The sequence below is a fragment of the Schistocerca cancellata genome, chromosome 6, assembly GCF_023864275.1.
Source record: "Schistocerca cancellata isolate TAMUIC-IGC-003103 chromosome 6, iqSchCanc2.1, whole genome shotgun sequence".
In the NCBI taxonomy this organism is placed as follows: Eukaryota; Metazoa; Arthropoda; class Insecta; order Orthoptera; family Acrididae; genus Schistocerca; species Schistocerca cancellata.
Window position 1 is genome coordinate 408,451,024 of NC_064631.1, and position 23,924 is coordinate 408,474,947.

General features: G+C 37.9%; 1 protein-coding gene across 2 annotated transcripts in view; it reads left to right on the top strand.

Moving 5' to 3' along the window:
• LOC126190749 (RNA-binding protein 25) overlaps positions 1 to 23,924 on the top strand; it is a 184,212-nt gene that overhangs the window by 106,511 nt on the left and 53,777 nt on the right. For both annotated transcript variants that reach the window (XM_049931255.1, XM_049931256.1), the window contains exons 10-11: positions 12,961 to 13,199; positions 14,672 to 15,023. In XM_049931255.1, the coding sequence (XP_049787212.1) occupies positions 12,961 to 13,199; positions 14,672 to 15,023 (591 nt within the window). The remainder of the gene's footprint in view (positions 1 to 12,960; positions 13,200 to 14,671; positions 15,024 to 23,924) is intronic.

Consider the following 23,924-nt stretch of genomic DNA (forward strand, 5'->3'; position numbering starts at 1 on the left):
AAATTTATAATGACAGTTTTATTAAATTGAAGATTTGATGCGCAAATGGTCCTAGGCTCTTTCTGAGTCGCTTCTTGCGTCTTTCACACCTGGTTATAATTTGTACTTACCAAAAATGTATAATTGCAGCATGATCAACAGTCAATGTTAAACAGTAGGCCCTCTATCTTTGTCGGGCTAAGTCAGTTCGTGGGTAAAAAGAAGTTGAGAATGTAACAACTCCCATTGAATCTAGCCGGGTAAAGTGCTATGGTTTTCTAAACAATCTATAGCTAGAGTACAATTTTATTTTTTTCTGATTTAATTAGATGTGGCTAGAGTTAACTCTTCCTTTGGGCACTAACAATTTTGTAAAATTATGATGGTAGTCATTTAGGAGAAATTCTTCCTGTGATATATTGTCAGGTTTTTGCAAGGAAATCTGACCTCTTGCTATCTACCCTTATTAATGAGGAGGCAAGATTGTATTGTCAAGCTTTCTAATATATTTATTTTTCACTTCATATTGTAAATAAATATATTGTGGTTGGTTGTATAGTTATCAAATGTCTGTAAATGAACTGAGATGTTGAAAATACGTCCTTGTATTTGGGAGGTGTGTTAGTGTAGGTCAGTAAAGGCATACAAATATTTAGGTATTTGAAAACCAAATTGGAATGTACTCAGTTGTAACTTTTTCTGTATAAATGTTGTTTTATCCATGCTGATATTGATCTCTGTGGCTGTAAAGGATGCAACCAGCCACAAATAATTTTAAAAAGCCTTATTTTATGCCATTACTGATTTCAGGCTATGATGCTTGGAAAAGTTAGCCATCTGAAGATATGCATCATGTAATGTATTTGTCAGCAGCATGCCATCGCCGCCTAGAACGTGTTCGCTGGATGGTCTTCAGTCTTGCTTTGGTCCTTATTCCTTATCAGGGTGGTGCTTAAAAGTGTTGCAGCATAAACAGCACGCACCTTCTCAACAAACTACTGTAGCATACAAACACTTCATAATATTCCTAATATCCTTCGCAGCCTCGTCCATGTGCAGTACAGTCATTGTTTTTGTTTACTATGCAAGGAGGAAGGAAAATGTCGAATGTAATTCACTTGCCTGAGGCTGCAACAGACATGATGAATATCGTGTAGTGTTTGTGTGCCACAGTGGTTTGTTTACAATGTGTGTGCTGTTGGCACAACAACACTCTCATGTTTTATCATGTAAAGAACTAAGGACCGAAGCACGACTAAATACCAACCACTAGAACATATTGTAGAAGCTGGTGCATGCCACTGAAAATCCATTACAGTAATTGGAAAAGTTATCCACCTGAAGATAGGCATGACTTGAAACTGGTATTGGTATTAAATAAAGCTGTTTAGAAGCTTTTTAATATAATTTTCAGCAATTTCACTTTTTTGTTGTTTCTGCACAGCAATTGTTGTTGTAGTTATGTAGTTGTAATGACTCTGCTTTTGTATGTAAATTCGATTAACATAGAGTTACCTGTATTATTTTAATATTTACGTACTAGTACCACAGAAGAAGGGAAAAAGCTGATTATTGTAGCATCAGTTTGTAGGGTATCAGGTTTGAACTAAAAGTTTGTGAAACTTGAGTCATGGACGAGATGAGAAAAAGCAGGTTTCTTGTTTTTTGAAGTGTAGCTGTTCATAATGTATCAGTGCATTCACAATTTGTGTGTGAGCATTCCTGTAATACAACAAACTTCGTTTATAATGCCTTGTGTACATTTCAAGAGAAGCTGAAGACCATCTGTGACCTGTCTATTGAGGTAGGACCCAACTTACTTTCTAAAATAACTAAATATTTTTCTTCTGTGTTATGAGGGTGTAATTAACACACTTGATTGTTTCCTAATTCATAGGTAAGTGTTAGCATGAATACGATGGGAACTGGTCATACAGTAGTGTATAAAAGCTATTGCGCCAGCAAACCATTTGATGACAGTTTCTTTAATACTGAATTATCTTTGAATATAATGATGAACATACATAGTCTGTGTGTTCATGAAAGGACTACAAGCTGATTATCGTATTTGTAATTACTTTGCCTTTTATGAGTACAAGGAGTTAGAATGGCTGGCCTGTACTTACTTTCAGGAGACAGAAGTCACTAGAAATATTTCTGGTAGAAAATACTATTCTCTGCTTTCAGAACTTGTACATTTCCATTTTCAGAGATGAAATGGGCATTGGTTACGAAGGAGGAGGTGGGGGATGGGCAAGATATCTTCAAATAGGTGGGTCCTTTGCAATCCACGGTTTGATTTACCTGCACCTCTTACCCCTTTCAGAAGAATTTATCTTTCATCCCAGAAGAAGGGAACTTATGTTCTGAAAGCTGAATTTAATATTTTCCACCTTAGGTGTTTCTACCTGCAATACTATTAATTTCACTTTCTGACTGGAAATATTGGGCAACATTCTTTCTTTTTGTAATTTTAACAGTTTTTTTTTTTTAAACTGACACTTTGTTTGCTTTTTACAGTAATGTAACCAATATAAACTTCCATGATAAAACTGAAATGGGAATATCACACACACACACACACACACACACACACACACACACACACACACACAAGCGGACAGATTATATATTTATGTATAAGAGAAAAGTGTAGAATTTTGAAACCGGAGATCATGGTGTAAAATTCTTAAGGTGTTCGTGGCCACTTGTTGACAAATTGCCTGTTGGCTTGTGTTTCGCTTTCTACGACTAATGTTCATTTAGCAGTTTTTTCGACGTTTTTGCCAGCACTAGTGAGTAGCATTGTGAAAGCTTCACTGTCCATTGCTTGTGGCACTCAGTCACCAGCAATGGAGGGTGAAGCTTTCACAATGCTAGCCACTCGTACTGGCAAAACATCGGAAAAATTGTCAGACATCGGCTGAAGAACCCGAGTCAGAAGCCAGCAGGAAATTTTCATGGTATAAACTTTGTTCTAGCTGTATGTATCAGTCCTGTGTGCCACACTTAATACCTTTGGACCTAGAATGAACTTCAAAATTTTGCGGAGAAGATAATCACTGAATTGGAATATTCAGAAGTTTCTAACACCAAATGTTTTAATATGCTGAAGTAATAACTTCTTAGGTGCTAACACTTTACTAGTTATTACATTTTGAATAATTTCAATATTTTTCCTGCTAATATTTTTACTAAATAAAACATTCTCTTACTATCTGCCACTTCGGTTTTTATTGTAAATTTGGGATTTATTCTGTATTTCATCACATAAATTTTGCACCCATCCTAAAGAAGCCTGTTCCATGTGCTTCTTTCATTATATATGCAAATTCTTTGGTGTACATATAGCTAAAGATATCAGCTACTTTAATTTATTTCAACCGATTTGTTTCATTCATGGTGTTCTCTCTGTTCTCTACATACATTACTGTCTACCCTCTGTGTGTGAGGTAGTAGGAGTAGAAATTGGGGGAGAGATACAACAGTCTTTGTACTCTTTGCTATCATTATCTATTTGGCAGGGTTTTCACAGCAGCTGCATGATATCTTTAAACATAGCAGAGCAAGACGTTTAATTAGTATTTGCTGAGATTTAGCAGTTTTTCTGACACTTGATTGTGGCTGGGTAGTGTATGTTTTGAACTCTTTCTTTACTTCATTTAGACCTACTTTTGAACCAGATAACACCATTGTCCAGAAAAATGCATCTCTTTTACGGTAAGATCTCTCCTGTATTTGTTGTATCTAGTTAACGTTTTAGTATTGACATAGAACTTAAGGTTCTTGTTGTCTTGAATGCTTTTTCATTTACATATCATTATTTAGGACTGTGGTTTGTGTATATGCCATTGTTGTAAATATCATTAATTGTGATCGGTTACTATTACAGTTTAATGCTTGTGTATATCCACATTGAGTATTATATTCATGTAATATGTACTTTATGTTAGCCCAAGAAACAAACAATTTTTCTATACACAAAGTGCTGTATTTTCTTATGTGCGATGAAGTAACTATCAGCATTAGCAATGTTCATATGGTGGAGAATTACATGTGATTGTCATGAAAATTATTTATCCTAATTGCAGAAAATATAAAACTTTCTTTACTTGGGCTAACATTTCTATTTACAAGTAATATACTTTATGAAATTAAGAGTAACACAGATAATGTCTTGTTGGCTTTACTATGTGGGCTGTACTATTTCCTGACTTGTGCAATATTTCCCAGCCCATCAAGTACGTCATGTTGCATAAACATTCAACAATATACTCAGCTTTCATCAAACGCTTATCAACGAGTTCATCTTTCTGTAAGTAAAAATCATTTCAACGAAAGCAATAAAATGCCCTTCCTTCCCCCTTTCTTAAAGTTTGATTTTAAGAGCAGATTATTTTTTAAACAGTTAATTTTTCTGCACTGTAGTCCATTTATTCTAGTGTGTGTGTGTGTGTGTGTGTGTGTGTGTGTGTGTGTGTGTGTGTGAGAGAGAGAGAGAGAGAGAGAGAGAGAGAGAGAGAGAGAGAGAGAGAGAGAGAGAGAATATGTGAATGCCATATGTGGTATCTGTCCAACACTTTTTTGTCTGTGTGAAAAATAGTTTTATTTTTTGTTTGAGGTTTTTAACAGTTGAATAATGTAGAAATATTCATTTTTTTAAAAAAAGTATAATGGCAAATTCTTACCTTACAATATTTTCTGTGTTGTGGAAATGATGTTCCAAATTAACCACAAACCTGAAGCAACACTGCAAACAAATCATCTTCTAGTAATTTCTATAAAGTATAAATAACTGATTTCAAAAATTTAAATGTTGTCTCGTATAAAATGTTTGCACATAACATTCATTAGCTTCTAAAGAGTAAATATTATAACTTGCGATTGTGTGTGTGCTGTTGAAATTGATGACAGGCATAAGAGAATTCTCATCATTTTCAAACAATGAGAAATCCAGGTTAGAACAACATTATGAAAACGATAGCATGCAACTCACCATTGAGATGTCATGCTGAGTTGCAGACGGACATAACAAAAAGATTATTACATATTGAGCAGAAAAGAAAACACACACACACACACACACACACACACACACACACACACACAAGCAAGCACACCTTATGCACACATGACCACTATCTCCGACCACACCAGCCAGACTGCAACTCCTGCTTTAAATAAAAGCAGCAGTCTGGAATGGAAAGGAAAGTGGGAGGGATAGTAGAGTATGAGTGGGGGGGGGGGGGAGGTGTGTTGTCTGGCAGAGTGCCCAGGGAATAGAAAGGATGAGCTTCTAGGTGCAGCATCGGGATGCTGTGGGGGAGGGAGGTGGAGGGAACTGGAAGTAAAAAAGACTTGTGGTTGCATTGGCAGAGAATAGCGCACAATGAGGGTGAGGGGCATGACTTCAGTAGGGCAGAGAGGATGGAAACTGTTCGGTTGAGGGTGTGGAGACAGCAGGTTATGGTAGGCTGAATTTGGGGATAATTTCAGGAGTGGAGAATGTGTTGTAAGGCCCTTCCTTGCAGTTGTGAAAAGCTAGTGATGGAAGGCAGGATTGAGATGCTCAGGGTTGTGAGGCATCAATTGCAATCAAGCATGTTATGATCAGCTGCATGTTGTGCCACAGGGTTATGATCAGCTGCATGTTGTGCCACAGGATGGTCCACTTTGCTCTTGGCCACAGTTTGGTGGTGGCCATTCAATCTGGTGGACAGCTGGTTGTTAATCATATCAATGAGAAAAGCTGTGCAGAGCTGTTACATGACAAGGCTGCTTTCACAGGTGGCCTGGCCTCTGATGGGGTACAGTAAGTCTGTGACAGGACTGGAATAGGAAGTGCTGGGTGGATGGATTGGGCAGGTCTTGTACCTGCATCTTCCACAGGGATATGAGCCCTGTGGCAAGGGATTGGGATTAGGATACTGATGTGGAGTTTGGGTGGGCAATGGAACATCACTTTAGTAGAGATCCTTCCCGTGTTCCTAAAGTGGTGTTCCTTAGCCCACCCAACCTCCACAATATCCTAACTCATTCCTGTGCCACTCCCAATACCAACTTCCTGCACAGGGATCATATCCCTGTGGAAGATCCAGGTGCAAGACCTGCCCAATCCACCTACCCAGCACATCCTATTCTAGTTCTGCCACAGGATAATCCTACCCCCTAAGAGTCTTGGTGGCCTATGAAAGCAGCCATGTCATATGTCAGCTCTGCTGCAATCATTGAACAGCTCTTTATATTCGTATGACTACCAACCAGTTGTCAACCAGGATGAATGGCCACCACCAAACTGCGACCAACAGCAAAGTGGACCACCCTGTGGGCCCACATGCAGCTGAACAAATCATAAACATGCTTGATTTCAATGGGTGCTTTACAATCTGGACCACTTGGATCCTCCCTCCACCGCCAACTTTTCTGAAGTGTGTGAATAGGAATCATCCTTCCAACACATTCTCTGCTCCGGAAATTATCACGGCCTCTGCCTACGGTAACTGGCTGTTCCCATACACTGCAACCAAAAGTTTCCACCCTCGCTATCCTGTAACCTCCTCCCAGTTCATGTCCCCTCACCTTTGAAGTGTGCTTTTCTTTGCCAATGCACTCACCAGTCATTTACTCTTCTCTGTTCTTCTTCTGTGCCGCTCTCTGTTTCCCCTCCCTCCCTCAGAGCCTCTTGACACTGTGCCTGGCAGCTTATCCCGCTATCATTTAGTCCCTGCACGCCCTGACAGATAGTGTTTTCTCTCCTGAACTGACCCTGCTATCCCTCCCCCTTTCTCTGACCCACTCTGGATTGCTGCTTTTGTTCAAGGCGGCGATTGCATTCTGGCCAGAGAGGTCGGAGGTAGCACTGGTGTGTGTGAGGTGTGTTTGTTTGTTTGTGTGTGTGTGTGTGTGTGTGTGTGTGTGTGTGTGTGTGTGTGTTTTCTTTTCTGAAGTGGACTTTGGCCGAAAGCTCTATGTGTAAAAGTCTTTTTGTTCTATCTTTCTGCAACTCAAGTGTTTCATTTTTATGGTGAGTAACAATCTATATTTTTTCATAATGTTATTGTTATAGTCAGCATTCAACTGGATAAAACATTGATCCATTTGGATCAAAGTATATAGAGACAATAGTTTCCAAGTATAGTGTCTATAATTTTTTCATTGTCTATATATCTTTGTTCCCCTCAAGGCCATCACATGTTCCTCTGATTTAGATGTATACACCTTTGCTTGTATTCTTCACATAAGTGTGTGTTATGTGATTGATACAGTTGTGTGCGTTCGCATCCAGGCTGGAATGTATCTGCTCTGATGTCTTTAATTTTGCTGTCATGATCACTGAACAACTTCTGACTTGTCAAAGCATTGTACCGTTGAAATCTTCTCTTACTTAAATCTTATGCAGTGTTGACAACAATTTAACATGATACCATGTTTCCTTTTGGCTAGATTCTGTACTGTATTTGTCAAATTGATGGAACTGGTGTGTCAAGAGCCTTCAACTCCTGTTTCAACTACATGTTATCTTCTCACTATACGATACACATGGAATATTTCGTAGTGTGTAGTTAGTATTAAAGTAGTCAGTAATAGCAGACAGGAAGAGAGCTTATTAGGTTATTAGGTTGTGTACAAGAGTACAGTGTTCTCTGATACAACTTTACCACTCGCTCTTCCCACAATTAGTGCAAATTTGCATTCCATTTGATGTCAGTGCATGGACTTACTTACTTGTATGATTTGTCAGGTATTGTCATTGTTTTGGAGGAATTGCTATTGATCTGGTCAAATTATTTTGGTCTTCCAATTATATAATAATTATGTACTCATGGTGTACTGTTCTTAGCCAAACACAGAGATGATGATAGCAGTGAAGTTTTGCATTATTGTAGGGGTACAAGTTGCTAAGTGTAAATTGTCATCTTGATCAGTGGAGTAATTGTTAGTGTAATTTTTTAAAACAGTTGTGTTGTGTATGTTGCAAAAGATAGGTTTTTAATATTGTGTGTCTTAAAATTCTTCGTTAATGACACTTTATACCAATCAATCATTTCTCCAAAACTGGTGACAGTCTGTAAGGAGTTGAGGAAATTGGGATTTTCTTTTCTCTTTCTTTTTTCCGTGTCTCTCACTTGCATTGATTTAAGATTCTGCTGATGTGGTCAGCAGGTTTCAGGATGACATGGCCATTCCAAACCACACTTCTTGCTATTAACCGTAATCATTCATACAATATGGTGCCAAATGTCATTACATGAGTTAACACTGCTCCATAATTTTAAATGGGTAGCAAATATGTTGCTGAATTCATATATGTTGTCCTTTTCATGAGGGTGATCCACATTAGGTTGTTCAAAAACACTAAAGCCAACGAAAAAAGTGCATGGTACATGGTTATAAAGTCCATAGTTAAGAGCTGCCTAAAATAGCTGAGGCTGTACAGTAGTACAAGAAAGATTAGGGAATGCTTTACTTAAATTAACCATCATAAAGCTATGTTCAGCATGAGTTTTACATATGTTGAATGATGGCAAAAGAAATGCAGAAACACAGAAATTTTTGAACTGTTATTTTAAAAAACCATACTTATTGTGTGTGGCAGTTTGTTAATATGGATGTTAGATGAGTCTACCCGCCTTACTCGATTAATGCAATGCTTATCAAAGCTTAATGTGCAAGCCACTGGCCAGGGAGGGGGGAGGGGGAATATGCAAAGGCAGCTTTATATGATGGAAGGGTTAAATCTAATGTTTTCTGTGAGGCAAAAGGGGTTCTTATTGATTACTTTACAAAATTGGACAGTAATATGCAAAACCTTTTGAGAAAAGATTAGGACTGTAAATAAAAAAAAATTGAAAAGATCAGGATTATAAATAAAAAATCATCTTTAATCAGTATAGTGTGTCTACTAAGAAAGATTATGTGGCAGTAGAAAAGCCGAGGGATTTGAAATATGAATTGGCAGGCTCACTAGATTTTGGATCCTATGACTTTATCTTTGTAACTGAAATTTCATAGAACATAAAGAAGGGGTTACGACGGTTCCAGATACACACTTCAGGGATGGAATGTACTAACTAGAGAACATTAGACAAAATACATTGAAGTGAAAGAGAACTATACGGAAAAGTAGTGCATTTTCACTGCAAAACAATTTATCCTGCCAGATGGAGAAAGTTTCATCACCACATTTCAAAAGAGGCAGAGATGCCAGAAGGTGCATGAGTGTAATGGAGCCTTCTGCGTCAGGCATCTACCTTTGTGTGGCAGCTCTGTCCGCAGAGTGGCTGCCGCGAGGTTCTGCCGGCAAACCTAGTGGTGCTGTCAGTGGAACAAACAGTGGCCTATGTCACCAGCAGAGCTGCCAAGTGCTTGTGCCACTCACACTTACTTACCTGTTTACATGAGTGGCATGGATAATTTTGACACCGACTCTTTTTATCTGTGAGATTCAGGTGAGATCAGTAACTTGGGACACTCCCTCTCAGAAGTATTCAAAACACAAACTGGAAAAACAAGTAATGGGAATTTCGAGGTTCATAAATGAAGCTCAGTTCGAAGAATAAGCCTCCCCAGATTACAAATACATCCAAACTATTTGCAATAATGCATTTTTTGGGGATAGTGGAAATTATCAATCCTCGTTTTCCTCGCAGCTTGTTCCTAATGCTTCACTCTGATCATGAGAGCTTTACACCACAGACAAAGCCTATTTGCTATCCGAGCTATGTAAGTTTTCCTCGAAACCCACTTCCAGACCAAAATAACACAGCTTGCTGCAGCAAGTGATGCTAACAGGCTAGATACCTCAGGCACACTAGATTATTTTAAGAAAAGAGATATGTAAACAATGGGGGCATGTTTCTGACTTCTTGACTAAACATTTTGAAATTTACTTTTGGTTTATAACAACAAACTTTTCAAATAAAAACTGAAAAGCACTTCTATGTATACTTAACAGTTTCAACTAAAACTGTTACTATCACTGCAGACAGCAAACAGTTAGCTACCGAATACGCAGGGCACAAAAATCCTTTCCTCCACTGTGATCACCTTCCTTAAAACAATGACTTTTTTGTCATTTGATCTGAGGAGATCACTACCTCATCAAATGAACAGAATGACGTTCTCAGTATACTGGAAAATTTGTGCCGTAATTTTTTAAATCATTATAAAGTGTGTCAGATAACCCGTTAACGTCGTGATCATTAATGATGGGGTGTGCCCGGAACGTCTTTTCCTGCATTTGCTTGTTATTTCGAACTTGCACATAAAGCTTGTAGCTCTTCCGCTGAATGGAGAGTGAAGGCATTCCTCTAGCGTCTCTGCTGGTGTCTTGTACTGCCAGACCTGAGTGCTGTCAGCAGAGTGGCAGCAGACCTGCCGTGGCGTTCCAGTGCGGCAGGGCCCTTAGCCTATTATTGGCAGGATCATTCTGGTCTGCAGTAAGTTTTTGCTGATAGAAAACAGTTTTTCAGTTCCTGGCATGAATTGTTTGACTCATAATAACAGTATTAATTTTCCAGTATTCTTTAAATACTCTGTTAAAACCTAAGAACCATTTCAGTTGTTCAGTAAACATTGTGTTGCTACATAATTTTTAATTTATATTTACTTCTATCTTTCACTTCCTCTAGCAAACTGCTGTATTTTTCAAGGTTGTACACTATAAATTCTTTGTTTCCAGTCGTGTTTATTTAAGTTGTATCGACATGTCAAATCTTTCATCTGAGTGTTCAGTATGGATGATTAAAATAAGTCAGAGCTGCCTGAAATGTTTACTGGGAAGTAAGCATATATGATATACTGGTAAAATCTGTCATAAAAACAACTGGCTTTGATGGAAATTGTGGCAGTGTCACTGTTACAAATTCCGTCGATAATGTGTATGATAAGTCCCACATCAATAAAGCAGTGTTTTGACTCTGTGGATTGACCCCTTTGATGATAATTATATTGAAGCATGAAAGAGTTTGTCTTTCACCTTCATTAAATAGATGCAATAAAATCCACTATGGAGTATGAAATCGGAGAGCCTGAGAACCTGTGTTGTTAACAATGCTGAGATATTTGTGTTTGCGATTCTGTGAGCTGAATTTCTATTTAATTGGTTGTAGTACTGCCCTTATTGATCTTCATACAACAAATTGAGGTTAAGCTTCCAGTTCTGGAAGACTTCATCAACTGGCAAACCACATCTTACAGCATAGCATCTTCACCCTTCCAAGTCTATATTTCACTTTAAGTCATTTTGACATGTAAAATGTGTTTCAGTAAAAAAAATTTAATTATCAGTAACTAATGACATTATAAATCCCAAATTGTTATGGACTTTGTTGTTTAGTCTTTTAAAACTGTAGTATTATTTTCAAGTTATGTCCTGTACTGCATTGCTAACGTTCCAGCGTTGGAACATTCCAGCATGGAAACATTCTTTTGGGCTACAGCAATCACTAAAACTGATATTATGTTGACTTCAAAGTGATTAGATTGATAGCCTCCACTTTGTCGTGTAGCTTGTTATTAGAAAAGCAGTTAGTAACCTCTATTAATTTTGAGATTTTGTTCTTTATAATGTCTTTTGTCTCAGTTGGGCAATGTGTTTGTTAGAAAGACTGTGCCTTATTTGTTGGATATTCTGAATTACCTGAATTCACTAATGATATTGCCCTGGATGTTGAACCTTTATCAGTGGTTGTAGTTTTCTACGTATTCGACAAGTGTGCCTGCTGCTCAACATCATCACTACTTACACTGTACTTCAGACAGTTGATTTCTACTAATATGGTGACCATTTGAATATAATCCAGACTCTTCTTTTTTTCATAAATTTATACCATTGGCAGTACTAGAGTATTAGGCGTTAATAATAGCTTAATAAGTAGTGCATTTGTGAAATGATGTCCGTCTTTGCCAAAAGATCATTTTTTCCCCCCTTCCTCTTTGTTAAGACTGCACACCATAACAGCTTCCATAAATTGAACACACTGTTCCTTTTGGACCCAGCAAGAAATGAAAGAAATATGAGTCACAGTTTCACAAAACAAACTGTTTACTGCTAACATGATTCATGAGGTGCTTGTACTTTTTGAGTTCAGTCTGTTTCGGTTCACTTCACTACACTAGAATTGCAGACAATTGATGTAGGACATGAGTATGTATATTTGTATTTATTTTTTATTGACTTTTATCCACGTAATGTAAATTAGAAGAAAGAATTTTGTATTGTTTTTTGTAGTTTTCTATATCTGCTAATATATATCATGAAATTAGTTACATATGGCACTTATCCATTTTATGGAAAACAGAAAAATTGCTGGTATAGAGCAGAGTTGACTTCATTGTAAAAATTTGTGGCCAGTGATCCAACACTGTTCTGCTGCCAGCATTTTTCGATCATTTGGCTCAAAAGACACATAGATACGCTGCAATATTTAGTGTTTCTTTGCGCCTTTATGTAATGTTTTCAGTTAAGACTATTGGTATTGAATTACTTTCCATCACTTTCTGAGGAAGACAGAAGATGAAGATATATAACACTCTCTCTGAGCAAATTCTCTTGGTTTCCAGTTTCTTCATGCCATTGCATCTCTGTGCGGATGTCTCAAAATGTATGTAATGTATAATATTCTGTTTTTTTGTCTTACTTCATTTTTCTTTAATTAGAAAATTCCAGCATCCATTAATTGTTATTATTTTTAATGGAGGCTTGAATTATGTAGTATTTCATCTCTGGCAATTTTTATGTATTGCTGTATTAAGTGTTACCCTCATTGTAGTGACAGTTTCAGTGCATTGCTGTCACATGCAACTGAATTTTTGTGAAGACCTTTCAACTGCTGTTTGAAAACACTTTTAGTACATTCTTGGAGTAGAACATACATTTGGCTTCTTGGAGTGTGGTGTGCATAGTGTGTGGTCATTGAGCATATCACCACCTCATTTCTGAATGTGAAACTTTAATAAATGAAACATTTCTCTACACAGAAACAGGAAGAAGAGAAGGAGGTTGAACGGAAGAGAAAAGAGTTGCAAGACCGTGAGGAGCGAGACAGGAAAGAAAGGAGAGCAGCTTCCTCTTCGCGAAATAGATCTCGAGGCTCGGTCTCCAAAAGTCGATCGAGGTCAAGATCCCACAATAGGGATGCTACAAGAAGTCAAACACCAGACAGCTCTTATTCTGCCAAAACTCGTTCGAAGCGAGATAGGCATCACTCTCATTCAAGGTAAACTGTGGCTGCATCAAATCTTAAAGGTGAATTATACAAAAATGATGTCAGTTCAGTGATTTTGGGCTAATTTCCTACATACATCGTATTTTATGATATCTTAGATAGAAAAGGTAAAGCACTATTTTCATGCCTTTCTTGGCTGACTTAAAGATTAAGAATATTTTTTTTAGTAATAAGTTGTCATTAATAACAGTGTTTCATATTCCTGTTTTAATGCAACGTGTTTTGAAGTCACAACTCCATTTACAAGGACTACATTAACTATATTAACCACTCATTCACTAAACAATTGTATATTGAAGGATCTTACCTGAAACATACCAGTGAATTTCACACAATCAGTGTTCAGGATTTGTCAACAATTATTTGGGAAGAAGTTATATTGCAACATATGTAATTTAAGAATGGCTTACAGGAATGTGTCAGTGTTTTGTATTTTACTGTAGTAGGGACACGTAGCAGCAGTACATAGTTTTAGAGGTTTTCTTGTACACACATGGTGATGAATCTTCACAGCAACATTTCTTGAAGAAAGTACATAATCTATCTTACAGAAATAAAGTTGAGTGACATATTAGTGTCAGAAGTGCAAAACTAAAGTAGTGATTTTACAGGGAAGTGTTGTATTAATGCAAATGCATTGGGCTGACTTAGTTTACATCCCATCTGAAAAATAGTTCGTTACTGTGCTTAGGAAAGAACGGCAGACTCCATGTTGGCGATTTGTGAACTTCGGTTTCTGTTATTTATAATTATTAATTTACTCTCACTAAACTTAACTCTGTGATCATACAGCTAATGTTCCTCAAGCTAAATCGTGTAAATATGACGTGGAGGAGTTTAACATCCTTTCGTATTTCTTATACCATTTAATGTGTGTTTGAAAAACAAACCTTGTATATAATCACACATAGAAAGGATACACTTAACATACTTTCTATTTAATAGTTGTAATTTGAGAAGTATTTGGAAAAAAATAAATTGGTTAATGTGCTGATTGTGGGTAGCTGATTGCATTGGTGTTTAAAGAAGTAAGTTCAGCTTACTGATCCATTTTCTTTTAGTGTATTAATTTACATAAAGTCAGAAAATTTATCTTTGTGGAGAGTGTGTTTCATTTTTCAGAAAAAAAAAATTGTATGATTTTCTTCTCATCTGCAGTTCTGACATAATTAGATGCAAACTATTTATTGTACGTACAAATAATGGAAGGTGTTACAGTGAATGACTCACTATTAAGTTAAGCCATTCAGCAGTTGATACATTTCATATTGATTGCGCGTGATTTAGTCTTGTTTATGTGACCGGTCAGCCCTTCAGTGCCTCAATCATACAGTGATTCACTACCTACTCCTTTGATTACTTGTATTACACACAGGACTTTCCAGTAATTTTTTGTGTTGGAGTGACCAATAAAGATAATTTTTTATTATGATTTAATGTTGTTTATTTGTTTGGTTTTCTAGAGATCGGGAAAGAGAGAGGGAGCGTGAAAAAGAGAGAGAAAAGGAAAGAGAACGAGAGCGTGAACGAGAAAAGGAGAAAGAGAGGGAGAAAGAGAGAGAAAGGGAGCGAGAGAGGGAGAGGGAAAGGGAGAGGGAGAGGGAGAGAGAAAGGGAGAGGGAGAGGGAGAGAGAAAGGGAGAGGGAGAGGGAGAGAGAAAGGGAGAGGGAGAGGGAAAGAGATCGTGACAGAGAGAGAGAAGAGGTCCAGAGGAAGACTGACCGTGAAATTGCAAGAGAAAGAGAAGAGGAGGAAGAAGCTAAGGAAAGGAAAAAAGCTGAAAGAAAAGCCCGCGAGAAGGAAGCTGCGTATCAAGTAAGTTTCTGTTCTTTCTGTTTAGTAATAAATGATTGAATAAGAAATTTTAGAAGATGAATCACTGCTTAAGTCCCACAGGAAGAGCATGTAACCCAGTCAATTTTATAATATGGTGAAAAATTCTGGACTTTGCAGTGAAATATTGTTAGGCCATAAATACGCTTACTTTTTGACTCAACTGCTTTGTTGTACAAACATATTTACTAGGAGAATATTCCGTCATTGAAATGCAGTTCAAAATTACTTGCAAAGTATGCAGCTAAAACTACTATTGCCCTTTGTTGAATTAAAAAACAAATTTCATGATGTTTCTAGAATTTTTGTTTCGTCATGGCCAGAACAATTTTGTGGGAAGGCATTCAGATCAGGGCGGTGGTACTTCTAGAATACCTGGAAAACCTTGAATTCTCAGGGAATTACATTTTATCTGGAAAAAATCATGGAAATCTCATGGAATTTCGTAGAACCTCTGGGGATTCAGTGTTTTTAACTCAGCATTGGAATTCAACTGTACTGGGTGTTATAAATCACAAATTTTAAAATACTTAATATTATTATATAAATTATTAGTGTTCAAAAACCGGTCAAACTACTGCTCATGGCCAGTATATCTCAGTTGTGTGGAAACAGTAGTTATTATTGTGAGAGGACACCCCCTCCCCCCCTCTCAACGTTAATTTATCGGGGATGGTTTAGACATCATAATCCAGAAATATTCTCTGTTTTATTCAGTGTTGTTCAGTGATGCAGGATTACACAACTAATGTTTTAACAACTTTACTTGAAATTGAGAGTTATATTTCGAAATAAATTGGTACTTAAACATCTCGAATTTACTCTGGCAATGTAGAAATAAACCTTCAAAAACCTGAATTGATTTAGTATTATTCTTGCCAATAGTTGAGTGGTGAGCATGGAAAGAGCAATCTATATGGCCACTTTTCACTTGGTAGTGAGTATATAGGTATCATTGTTGGCGGTAAGAGATCACCCTGTCAGTAAGCATATTCAGTATACATGGTAATAATCATCAGGTTTCCAGGTTTTTATTATTGTTTATGTAGTGCGTTTGAAAATGGATAGTGGCAGTGTGTCCTATATTTAATTCAGGAGCTCAGAAGGAGATGATACTACATCATTGGAGAGGCAAAGTGGTGAGAGTTTGTCAGATTATTGTTTTGTGTGTGCTTACCAGTGGTATGAAGCATACAGAAAGTAATTGTTCTTTCTGTTTTTTGTTTGTATGTGAGAAACTAGTTACCCTACGCATGGAACATTAAACCCGTAATTTTCCTTTTTTGGTTTATGTGTTTTCTAAAGAAATTTGCCAAATATTATGGGTATTTCTATATGTACTACTTATCATGTCTTTTATTCCCCTCAGAATCTTTATTTGCAAAAAATGTCTTGAATAATGTTCTCTGTGCATTGACTATCTTTCCAATCTAATCTGCCTGGTGCAGCATATTTTTTTCACTGCCCATCAATTCCGTTTCAGCACCCATCACTCCTGTGCTCACCCGCTGAGCACTGTAATTACGTGATAGTACACTGTACTCACATTCAGGATAATGATAATTCAAATCATTTTTGGGCTAGCCAGCTTTAGGTTTTCCATGGAATCTTTAACTCATTTAAGGTGGATAAGGGAGGGGAGGAAAAAAAATTAGAATACCTTCCTCGACATTCCACAATCCAATCTTGCACTCTGTCTTTAATAACAACATGTCAAGTGAACAGTAAACCCTCATTATATTTTTTTCCCTTGCTCAGATATTTGGTGTTATATAAGTAGTACTGGAATCATCATCAAAAATTGTATACACATCCTAATCTCCTTCTCTTATTACTCTGTCCATGTCCCCCTCTCATTCTCCTCCTCCCCCCCCCCACTCTGTTCATCTCTGTCTCCCTTTTCCTCCCCCTCTCTCTGTCCATATCCTACCCCATCTCTATACCCATTTCCTTCCTTTGCTCTGTCCATCTCCTCTTCCTTCCTCTCCCTGACCTTGAGCCTTCTTTATTATTACTGACAAGGAAATCTTGCTGCTTCAAATTATACATAAGTAGAAAGAATATGTATGGCAGAAACAATTTGTCTAATTGTTTGAATGCTTTCTATTTCTAAGATGTCGTCAGTGGTTGGGTGCAGCTGGGTATGTGTGCCGCTTCCCTACTCCCTCACTCCTGATGCTTTTCTCCTTCCTACCTCTCCCCTCAGCTTGCAGTTAGTGCTGCGATCACTTCTTGCTGCTAGCCTAGCAGCTGCTGTCAAGAAGCAGTGAGGCGTGAGGAGTGGTTTCTTTGGATCTGTTTCTCAGAGATTGTTGATGCAATGGCCGGAGTTGGTGGTGATGTTGTTGATGCAATGGCCGGAGTTGGCGGTGATGTGTGCACGAGTTGTGCCTAAGTGATTGTGTGAATGTGTGCGTACTTTCCTTTTCTGACAAAGGCTATGGACGAAAACTTATTTCTGAGTTCACCACCAGCATTGGAGGGTGAAGCTTTGACAATTCCAGCCACTCGCACTGATGAAACATCAGTAAAATCATCAGACGAACGTCGGCCGACGAATCCTAGACAGAAGCCAGTAGGCAGTTTATTTTAAATCTGTCTTGCAACTCCAAGGAAATTTGTATTTTTTTCACCAAACGTGTTGAGATTTATTGAAATTAAATGAGAACAGTGGTTATAATGAAACACATGTACAATGTGGCTTGCTTTGTCCATCCAAAAACAGTTCATTACAAAAGATGTTGACATTAGCATTTAAGATTTTTCCTCACACGAGAGGGGGGGGGGGGGATTGGGTAGAAATACAGATGTCCTTACATATTTTTGAGATCTCAGAATGTGTTTGGGTAAAAAGCTAAAACCTGTCTGAAAATCAGGGAATTTCGTTCTTAGGGAAACTTGTGACAGCCGGCCGTGGTGGCCAAGCCGTTAAAGGCGCTACACTCTGGAACCGCGCGACCGCTACGGTCGCAGGTTCGAATCCTGCCTCGGGCATGGATGTGTGTGATGTCCTTAGGTTAGTTAGGTTTAAGTAGTTCTAAGTTCTAGGGGAATCATGACCTTAGAAGTTAAGTCCCATAGTGCTCAGAGCCATTTGAACCATTTGAACTTGTGACAACCCTAAATTTGTATTTATTGCTCCATTTTTTAAATTTCATTCATGACTTGAAAATAGTCCATTGTACTATCCACTTCTGAATCAGTTTGTTCCTTCTGCTGATTAAAATTTAATGCATTATTTTTTCTATGTGGTTGGTAATACAGGGTGTATACACGGACAAGGAAAAAAAATTCCCGGATATCTCATTTAAAAAAAATATACACTTTTTCCATTTTAAGTGACAGTAGGTTTTCCATAGATTTTTCCCTCAGAACTGTAAAACTTACCAGTCCTTTGAATGGTTAACATTTTATACACTGGCATAGAACTTCCCAAAAAAGGAAAGGGAAAAAAAACGAGAGAGAAGTTTTGGAAAGACTTTTGATGAAAAAAAGGAGAGAAGTATTGGAAAGATCTCTGATTTGCAGCAAAATATACGCTGCATATTTTTGTATTACGAAAGTATAAATTTGAATTGCATCAAATACAGCATATTAGTTTCCAGAGCGTTTAAATTGAGATTACAATGTCCTTTTGGAAGCCAGTCATATCTCATGCCACGTGATCTTGGCAGCAGCTTGACAGCAGAGATTCAGAGTGTAGGACATGTGTTATAGCCAGCCAATAGCAAGCTCACTGCTCCGTAACATAAACACACAAAGAGGAAAAGTTAATGGTTTACATTAATATACATAGTGTAGCTACAAGAAAAGCTAAGCTTTCACGGATAATATTGGTCTTGAAGATTAATAAGCTACAAGAGAAGCTTAGCTTTCACATGTAATATTGGTCATGTGTTATACTTTGATACATCACACAAATGTGTCAGTAGATTTAAAACAATGACATAAATGTCTGGTCTTCTGGGCTTGAAATTCTTGTAAGTGGCTGGTCCTCAAAGTGTTCAGTTTTTAATGCTCCGTGATTTAAGAAATTCATCCCACTTTCTCACATGTAACATAATTCATCTTGCATAAAAAGAAATTTACTTTGAAAGTAACTCTTTTCGAACCGCCATTCGCTGTACTATCCCGAGACTGTTAGAAATAGGTTCGATTTAGCAGTTGCCAGAGAGCACCACAAAGCAGGCATTATTGCGCGTGCACAGCTGCAGTGGTGTAGGAAGCCCGCATGTTCATGTGTATAAAGCACTAAGAGAGCTTACATTAGGCCATAAAAGAAACAGGACATCGGAGGATACTCCAAGAGCATCAGAATTTCATAAACCATACTAAAATTTGGCTCGAAGTGCACATTGTTTTTCTTTTTTTCAGATTCACAATGAAGTATGTCCCATCTGATATTAAGCTTTTCAGTGTGGTGTTTGGGATATAAATTTTTTGGAGTACTGGTACTGTACTATCTCATATTTGGTTCTTTATTTTGGCATAATGCCAAACATGGCAGAAGATGAAAATGTGCACTTGAAATTCAGTGAACAGTTGGAAGCTAAAACAACAAAAAATTCCCAGAATTCCGAAATATTCCCGAGTTTTTCTCGGTTTTCTCATGGATGAAAAAATTCCCGGGTTTTTCCCAGTTGTACCGAGTCGTATACACCCTGTAAAAATTTTAACAAGTATCTTGTACATTACAGAGGGAAGGCAGATGAGTTTACAGTTTTTACTATGTATTGTTTGTTGTCTTTCTTGTTGAATAGAATAATTTCAGAATCGTCTAAGATTTTGTGAAATCCAGACACCATTGTCTCCAGGTGCTTTTCCTTTTCAATATCTCAGAAAAGATTTCTACAGCTCTAAGGGCATGTGTTGTGTAATGGTGTTATTTTCATTATTAACTAACTGTGTTTGTGATTGTGTTGTGCACTGCACTAAGATTTAACTAGGTCTTGGAATCCTTGGAAATTCTTTTTCTCTTGTGCCATCAGATGATATGTGGTGAAATTTGGTGTGTATACAGTATAAGTTTGTTTTGATTTCTTCACTTTTACTGTTTTATATTATTTCTCTTTCCTAATTTTATTTATAACTTCTCATATCTTCTTGGTAAAGTTTATGAATAGTTTTGTTTGATTCTATGACAGCAGACCAGTCCACAAACTAATTGCAGTCACCATTACTCTTGGTAATTCTGGACTAGGTTGCATCCTTTAGGTTGTTGTCTTGTATTTAAAGAACCCCAGCTGAACACTGAGAACAGTAAGTATCATAGCATTCGATTTAACCTTATTTTATTTGCAGTCCTCCTCCTGTGAGCTATGTCCCTTCAACAGCATAGTCTGTTGTGTCATCGTATCTAACCACAAACCTAACTAAAATATGTTGCTTCACCACAAACCTAACTAAAATATGTTCCTTCACCATGTGGTGAAATAACCTCACTTTCCAAGCTGTTCATATGCTCAAACGTCATTTATGATTATAGTTCCGGAGATATAAAATGCACTGTGTGGCCTATAACAAATGATCAAAGCAGTTAAAATAATTTCCACCTTCAGTTATTTCTAACTATGACCTTTGTTTCACATTTGTATCTTGCGCTAGTGAGTTAAATGTGAATATCAGTAAGGGTCTAAAAGGAACATGTTGGCCATTGTTTGTCAGGCATAAGCTGATGCTTCTTTGACTACTGAATCACAAAAGGATAAGTTCTGCACCAGAATCTGAATGATGTTCTAATTATATATCTGAATCTGTACTCTGCAAAACACTGTGAAGTGCATTGCAGAGTGTACATCTCACTATACCAATTATTAGGGTTTATTTGCATTCCATTTATGTATTGAGTGCAGGAAAAAGGATTGCTTAAATGTGCCTTTGCATACTGTGTAGGCAATACTATACGTGAGCAATACATAAGGGGTATGCGAGCATTACATAGAAGTTTGTCCTAGAGACATCACTTAAAGCCCGTTGTTGCAACTTCGTTTACAGAGTTTCTTGGGATAGTTCATGTCTCTCTTCAAGAATGTTCCAGTTCAGTTCCTTGAGTATCTCTGCGACACTCTCGTGCAGATCAAACAAACCTGCGTCGATTAGTGCTGCCCTTCTCTGTATACTTCAGTATCGTCTGTTAGTCCTATTTGGTACGTGTACACACATCTGAACAGTATTCCAGAATGGGTCACATGGGTGATTTGTAAGCAATCTCTTCAGTAGACTGATTGCATTTGCTCAGTATTCTACGAATAAACCAAAGTCTACCAACTGCTTTACCCATGGCTGAGCTTATGTGGTTGTTCCACTTCATATCCCTATATAGTGTTCAACCCAGGTATTTGTACAAGTTGGCCAATTATAACTGTGACTCATTGGTATTATAGTTATAGGGTATTACTTTTTCATTGTGTGAAGTGCACAATTTTACATTTATGAACATTTAAAGCAAGTTTCCACACTTTGCAGCACTTTGAAATCTTATCAAGATCTGACAATATTTATGTGATTTAATTGGATAGATAAAAAATTCTACTCACCAAGTTGTGGCAGGAGAACACACAAAAATGGTTTTACTATGCAAGCCTTCTGAGCCGGTGACTCCTTATTCCAGCAGAAGGGTAGAAGGGGAAGGAAGAGGGGTGAAGGAAAAGGACTGGAGGGATTTAGGAAAAGGGGTAAAGGTCGGAAAAGTCACCCAGAACCCCGAGTCAGGGGAGACTTACCAGGCGGAATGAGAAGGAAATACTGATTGTTTGGGACTGCACCAGATGAGATTTGATAACTGAGAGCTTAATAATCAAGTGAGAGATTACTGCTAAAATATTGTGCAAGAGTTGATAAGAGTGAAAAGCGAAGTGCATTGTATATAACAGAGGTGGGAGGAGGACGGCAAGAAATAAACAGGTCAGAAAATGGAAGGTGTAGAAAACTAAATGGAGTGAAGAAAGGTGTAGGGTACCGTGAAAAAATACTGAGACCGAAGCAATTGACATAAATTAAGGCCAGTTGGGTGGCGGCAACCAAGGACATGTTGTAGCACTAGTTCCCACATGTGGAGTTGTGATAAACTGATGTATGTTGGAAGAATCCAGACGGCACGTGTGGTGAAACAGGCATGGGGTATTGTGTCTTGCTGGTATACACCCTCTGCCTCCATTCATTAGTCCTAACTGACAACTTGGTGGTAGTCATGCTGATGTGAAAGGCTCCCCATTAAATTTCACATGGTCTTATTCCGAATTGCTTGCCACTATTCCTTGTTGTTGATTTCATCCTCACCGAATATGAGCTACACACTTTAATCCACACCAGACCGTCTCACAAATAACAGTACGTACATTTTGACAGTTGCCATATTTTCTCATGTCAAACATTCCCTCCCATACAGCCTTGACATTAGAGGCAAACGTATGTGTTCGGATGCAGCTGTACAGCAGTACACCACCATTCCCACCCCAGTCTTTGCTGGATGTAATTAACCCACCAGCCTAGTTCAAAAGTGTTATATCTTCACAGCAACCACGTTCTTTACACCAAAAATATACAGCCTCATCATCATCTATCTTCCTGCGACCCCGAGTTTGTATAAACAAAGCTTGCACAGGAACTAAAATAATAACTACTACCACTTACAACTTCACTAAAGTGAAAAGTACGATAAGAGATTACATCTCTGTGGGCAAAACTCTCAAGGCCACCGTACTCACTTATGCCTCCACATCTAGCAAACACATCAGTTAACCAACCATTACAGTTACCAGGTGGAGTAGCACCACCCTGACTTACAGCAAAATCAAATCTACAACCTAAAAACACACACGGTCCATCAATAACAGCACGAGAAGTGATGCCTTCAACTTTAACTTTATTGTCCGCTGTGATAACAGCAGTCTTCAAGTCCACATTGTCTATGTCGCACAAGCGACGACGACAACTATTTCCTGGGCCATCACTTCCAATCCTGGTACTACTGATCACACCAAAGGACAACTTGGGTGCACTCTCAGTATTGTCCTGTTCATGAATGTATTAATCAGCTACTTTGACAAGGCCATGACTTCCTAAAATCATGTCATAAATGAGATCCATACTGTCTGTGATTTTATACCAGTACTGCAAATGGAAAAGCATGTACTATAAAATTGAGAGCCATGTATTAAATTACACATCATATACCAGCTGTTTATGTAAACACTGTTCGACCTATTTACAGCAGCATGACTAGCACCAAGTTATCAGTTAGGATGAAAGTGGGCGTAGGCTGATGGTATATATTGGCAACACACTATGTCCTGTTGCAGAGCTTGCGCTACAACATGAGATTCGTGACTTCCAAGCCTGTTTCACCATACAAGCCATCTGGACTCCCCGACACCAGTTACAAAGAATTCTGCAGTGGGAACTAGTGCTACAATTTGCTCTACGTTCTTGCCTCCCAGCTGGCCTTAATTTATGTTACCGTATTTACTCGAATGTAAGCCGCACTTTTTTTCCGGTTTTCGTAATCCAAAAAACCGCCTGCGGCTTAGAATCGAGTGCAAAGCAAGCGGAAGTTATGAAAAATGTTGGTACGTGCCGCCACAACTAACTTCTGCCGTCGAATATATGTAGCGCTACGCGGGCATGCTTTGTAGGCACAAAGATAAATACTGGCGCCAAAACCTCTGCGTCAGTAAATAAATTTAAAAAAAAAAGTGGAAGACGAGCTTTTTTTTCTCCGCCGCGAGTTTCGACCACTGCATTTTCATACATTATCCAACGAAGTAAATACAAATTCCGTATTGTTCATCTTCGAATGTAGCACAATTTCAGTGTACTACGAAAATCTGACTGGCAAGACTGTTTGGGATGTTTGTCAATATGGCCAACTCTACGTTCTGAATT